Source organism: Brassica oleracea, chromosome C5 (genome assembly GCF_000695525.1).
Source record: "Brassica oleracea var. oleracea cultivar TO1000 chromosome C5, BOL, whole genome shotgun sequence".
NCBI classification, from domain to species: Eukaryota; Viridiplantae; Streptophyta; class Magnoliopsida; order Brassicales; family Brassicaceae; genus Brassica; species Brassica oleracea.
The window spans coordinates 8,679,534-8,685,509 of NC_027752.1; the positions used below are offsets into that span (position 1 = coordinate 8,679,534).

The 5,976-nt window shown below is 36.1% G+C and overlaps 2 protein-coding genes across 2 annotated transcripts; one reads left to right on the forward strand and one right to left on the reverse strand.

The window, feature by feature from the left end:
• Nucleotides 1-16: 16 nt before the first annotated feature.
• LOC106344433 (glutathione S-transferase T2-like) lies at nt 17-791 on the forward strand. The gene is made up of 2 exons (XM_013783814.1): nt 17-460; nt 735-791. Exons 1-2 carry the CDS (start codon nt 17-19, stop codon nt 789-791), a joined length of 501 nt encoding a protein of 166 aa, XP_013639268.1.
• Nucleotides 792-4,080: 3,289 nt separating this feature from the next.
• On the reverse strand, nt 4,081-4,893 carry LOC106344434. Its single transcript, XM_013783815.1, has 2 exons — nt 4,485-4,893; nt 4,081-4,187 (listed from the first exon to the last, which is right to left on the reverse strand). Exons 1-2 carry the CDS (start codon nt 4,891-4,893, stop codon nt 4,081-4,083), a joined length of 516 nt encoding a protein of 171 aa, XP_013639269.1.
• Nucleotides 4,894-5,976: the final 1,083 nt, after the last annotated feature.

Below are 5,976 nucleotides of genomic sequence, written 5' to 3' on the forward strand. Positions count from 1 at the left end.
GGATGATGTCTTAAAGATGGCTCAAGAGATTTACTTTAATGATCACAAGCAGAAGTTCACAATGGAGCATGCATGGTTAGAACTTCGATACGATCAGAAATGGCTCGGAGCTTCTACTACTAAGGATAAAGTCAAGTCTAAAAGAAGGAAGGTGGATTCCCAGACGGCACAGTCATCATCCTCTGTGCAAGATGGGCATGGAGAGGAAGCGATGACTCGACCAGTTGGGGTTAAAGCAGCAAAGGGAAAAGGAAAAAAACCAGTGAGGAAGCAAGCTACTTTGGAAGAGGAAGAGAAGGAGAGGATGGAATTAAAGAACATATGGGAGATTAAGCAAGCCGATTTTGCTAACAAGCAAACTCTTAACAAGCAAAAGTTGCTAGATAGCCTCGTCACCAAGACTGAACCTTTAACTGAACTTGAAAGCGCCTTAAAAATCAAGCTTATTACAGAGTTTTTAGTTTGAGTCTTATGCTATTTGTGTGTTTATTCTGCTCTCGTGTTTATGCTTATCTCAATTTGTTGTTATGCTTATCTCAATTTATGTATGTTTATGCTTTTGTGTCTATGCGTGTATGCTTTTGTGACATATTAATGAAATTGTATGTTTGTGTTCTGTTGCTCTCGTGTTTATGCTTTTGTCTCTTTATGCTTTTGTGTCTTTATGCTTTTGTGTCTTTATGCGTGTATGCTTTTGTGTCTTTATGCGTTCTATTGCTCTCGTGTTTGTGCAGGTGACATTGACAGAAGAAGAAGACACAAGCATGTGGAGCATCTCCTTTCCAACGTGATGTCTCAAGCTGGAGAATCAGAGCATGTGGAGCATGTCACATAAACAAGAGAATCATAGTCTTGTGTTCCCTTTATAAGTTGCACCTCTCCTCTCCTTTCCATTGTGCAAGTTAAAAAAAAAACATTTGTAAACACTGAGTGTACAAGAACAAAGACCGAAGCTATTTTTCTTAATTCCTTTGCTTATCTTTTCGAGTTTACAAAACAAAGATCGAGTGTACAAAACAAATATCGAGTGTACATTTGTAAACATTCCTTTTCTTTCTCCTCTACCCAAAAAAAAAAAAATCATTTCCTATATTTTTTCTTAATTTTCTTCTAAATGGCTTCTTCTTCTAATAATAATTATGAAGATATGGGCGACGAGCGATTGGATGAAATTTTCGATCAAAAGTTTGAAAAAATTATCAAACGTTATGAAGATCGTCTACAAACATCAACGCCAAAAAACCAACGAGCTTACATTGAAAGAAACCGAGAACAAGGACACATGCAGTTATGGAACGACTATTTTAGTGAAGATGCAACATATCCTTCGCACATGTTTCGACGCCGTTTTCGAATGAACAAGGTTTTGTTCATGCGCATTGTTGATCGTCTCTCGGCTGAAATCCCATACTTTCAACAAAGAAGAGATGCTACTGGAAGACTCGGTCTCTCTCCATTACAAAAAGCAACGGCAGCAATTCGCATGATGGCATATGGTTGCGCAGCTGATGCCATCGACGAGTACTTCCGACTTGCTGAATCTACCGCGCTTTTATGCTTAGAACATTTTGTTGAAGGAATCATTAATTTATTTGGAGATGAGTATCTACGAAAACCCACTCCAGAAGATCTTCAACGACTGCTCGATATTGGAGAGATACGCGGATTTCCCGGCATGATAGGAAGCATCGATTGTATGCATTGGGAGTGGAAGAATTGTCCGACCGCATGGAAAGGTCAATACACACGTGGATCAGGAAAACCAACAATTGTTCTAGAAGCTGTAGCTTCACAAGATCTCTGGATATGGCATGCGTTTTTCGGACCTCCAGGTACATTAAATGATATCAATGTTCTTGATCAATCACCGGTTTTTGATGATATATTACAAGGTCTAGCTCCAAAAGTTAAGTACGTTGTCAACGGACACAACTACCGGTTGCCTTACTATCTCACAGATGGTATTTATCAAAACTGGGCTACATTTTTCCAATCTATTCGAGATCCGCAAGGTCAGAAAGCATCTTTATTTGCTACACAACAAGAACATGTTCGTAAAGATGTCGAGCGTGCTTTTGGAGTTTTGCAAGCTCGATTTGCCATTGTCAAAAATCCAGCTCTTTTGTGGGATAAAATAAAAATTGGAAAGATAATGAGAGCTTGTATCATTCTACATAATATGATCGTAGAAGATGAACGAGATGGGTACACTCAGTTTGATGTATCAATTTTCCAACAACCGGAATCGAACCGAAGTGCACAAGTCGATTTCAGCTATTCAGATCAGATGCCTACAAATCTCGGGAACGTTATGGGCATGATGACCATTCGGAATGAAGTCCGTGATAACCAAATTCATCAAAGATTGAAGGCTGATTTGGTTGAGAATATATGACAAAAATTTGGAACACATCAAGATTTCAACTAATCGGTTTTTTTTCACGTTTACCATTCGTATGAGACTTTTAATATGTTTTTTGTCATTTTTATTATAAGTTTTATGTATGTTTTAATTCTAAATCATTTTAATAAAAAAAAAAAAATTTAAGAACCTCAATTGGGTCCTACCAATGGAGAAGAAAAAATTACATAGGTTAACAAAAGTACTTAACCTTTCAAATCACAAAATTATATATTAATTTAATGTTAAGTATCCCTTAGGGGGACTAACGGATGGAGTTGGTCTAAGAGGTTCAAGGACTTGATCCTTAAGACAGGTGGCAACGGGTTATTGCGCAGGTGATGTTTTGAGTTTGGTTTTGTCGGCAATTTACGGTTCGTTTTGTTTTTTTTTCATTCGATTTGGAGATTTTCGTTTGAAATTAGGGTTTCATTTGATGATGTCTACAAATATCCATAATATTCTCGGCATTCGGGATGATGTTCACGATACCCAGGCACATCATCGATTGAAATATGATTTAATAGAAAATATTTGGAACAAATTTGGTGATTCATAATCATGTTGTATTTTTAAATTTAATCATCTTAAATATTTATAAGCTCTCATGTTGTATCTTTATATTTAATCATCTTTTTATCTAATCATCTTATAAACTCTTATGTGTAATCTTTATATTTAATCATGTTTTTATTTAGGAATTTTTCTATCTTTATGTTAAATTATTGTTTTTATTTTTAATTGTTATATTTATATGTTTAATTTTTATTTTTTAAGTTTATTTCTAGTATTTTATGTTAAGTTATTCTATTTAATCATTCAATATATAAAAAATTAAATTTCACTAAACAAAAAAAAATTTATATTTTTTTATTCATAAAGATTCCAACTTCGGGTTCACCATTTTACACACATTTTTCACAAGAGTCCTTAACTATTCAAAAAAAAAAAATTTGATAATTTATTCCTAAGGACTCCACAATGGGTATCACCATTGTGGATGCTCTAAGAGCATATGCAATGGTTTCGGAGTCCTTACCATTATTTTAGTATATATATTTTTTTGAATAGTTAAAGACTCTAATAAAAATGGTGTGTCCAAAAAAATATTTATATTTTTTTAAAGTGAAATTTAATTTTTATTTATTAGAAGATAAAATATAAAGATACATTGATTAAAAATAAAGATACAATGATTAAATATAAAGATAAACTAATTATTAATCTTCATCACCAAATTTTTTCCAAATATTTTCGATTAAATCATTCTTCAATCGTTCATGCATATGCCTATCACGAAGATCATTCCGATTGAGAAAGATATTATTCAGATTTGTAGGCCTCTCGGTTTCGACCTCTGAACTTCTGGTGACGTCTCCTTCTTCAAATTCAGATATATCGTAACGAATGAATCCATCTCGTTCATTTTCGACTATCATATTGTGTAGTATGATACATGCTCTCATAATCTTCCCTATCTTTGCCTTGTTCACTGAAAGAGCCGGGTTTCTCGCAATCGCAAACCGGGATTGTAGTACTCCAAAAGCCCGCTCCATATCTTTTCGGGTTGCTTCTTGAACTTTAGCAAATAACTCTTGTTTACGACATTGAGGGAGTGTGATAGATTGGATAAATGTTGACCATTTTGGATATATACCGTCTGTGAGGTAGTACACCAACTAATACGTGTGTCCGTTGACCACATACTTTACCCTGGGGGTCCGACCTTCTAAAATGTCATCAAAAACAGGAGACCGATCGAGGACATTGATATCGTATAAGGTACCTGGAGGACCAAAAAAGGCGTGCCATATCCAAAGATCGTGTGTAGCTACAGCCTCTAATACAATTGTCGGTTTTCCTGATCCACGTCCGTATTGTCCTTTCCAAGCGATTGGGCAATTTTTCCACTCCCAATGCATACAATCAATGCTCCTGACCATCCCAGGAAACCCGCGGCTCTCTCCAATATCGAGTAGTCGTTGAAGATCCTCCGGTGTGGGTCTTCGTAGATACTCCTCTCCAAATAACCGGATGATTCCATCAGTGAACTTATGTAAACACAAAAGTGTTGTGCTCTCACCAAGTCGGAGATACTCATCAACCGTGTCAGCTGCAGAACCATAAGCAAGCTGACGAATTGCTGCCGTACATTTTTGAAGTGGAGAAAGACCAAACCTCCCGGTTGCATCTTGTCTATGTTGAAAGAACGGAACGTTCTCTGAGAGGTCATGGACAATACGCATGAATAAATCCTTGTTCATGCGGAAACGCCGTCTGTATAACTGTGCCGAGTATGTCGAGTCTTCGCTGAAGTAGTCATTCCATAAACGGTTGTGGTCTGCTTCACGGTTTCGTTCTACATAAGCACGTCTCCGTTGATTATTGGTTTGGGCCTCCACTATATCGTTGTATGTATCTTCGAGGATTTCGTCGAAAACTTCGTCCAATCTTTCTTCGAGTTCATCGGATGATGATGATGATGACAACATTATTAGGTATCCCTCCTGTAAATAATAAATATTTTAGAAGATAAGCCTTCTATTTACCTTGAGGATCCGAGGGAGACCAGTCGCGATGGTGGGTCGAGAGAATCGCCGTCGAGAGTCGAGAGGATTTTTTTTTCTTTGCTTCGGTTGAAATGACCCATTTTTTTCCCCATACGAAATATAAAAGCGGCCCAGTCCACTCAAATTCGGACACGTAACACAGGGATCGAGTCCGTCAACCACCTAATTACGGACCAATCCTTACGTTTATTAAGCTTAATATTATTATTATATTAAAACTAATGGAACCATTAAACCTAAGGATTCGGGGTCATCCCCCGTTGCGCATGCTCTAATAGAGCAGTAATACAGTAGTAGTTCCGTAAATTAGACATCTACAACTTTAGCTGTATTTCACATTGGGGTCATTATTCCTTTCTAACATACTAATAGGTATGTAAATTAGACATCTAAAACTTTAGCTGTATTTCGTATTGGGGTCATTTTTCCTTTTTAACATACTAATAATTCTGTAAACTAGATATCTAAAACTTTAGCTGTATTTCACATTCAACCCTTTGCAAATATCAAATCCTTTATCCTAATCAAACCAGACGGTTAGGTTTCTGTTTCAGTCTTGTTGCTTTTTGTCACCAAAGATGTGAGAAAGATACACGTAATTTAGGGTTGAGTAAGCATTATCGAGTCCAGTAGTATCATTTAGTATGAACTTTGCATATGTATATATTGGCAATAAGATAAAAAGAAAAAAAAACAAATAGTTGCCCTTTTCGTTTTGGTAGGGTTAGTAAAAACTATTGTCTGGGTTGTATATTTAGACTGTAATCGAATTTTAGTATGCTGTAGAAGATATATAATTGCTATTGAAAGGGCCCAATAAAAAGTTAGGCCCATTGTAAGTTTCTGTAACATGATCTTCTGCATTACACTAAGCCGGCCCTGGTCTTTGCTTGCTTACTTTTCACAAGAGGATCTATACCTCACACGTCCATCACTTGTTAGTTGTCTGTTCTTAAGTAAATACCTTAAAGTGTTACAAAAAAAAAAAAAAAAAAAAAAAAAAAA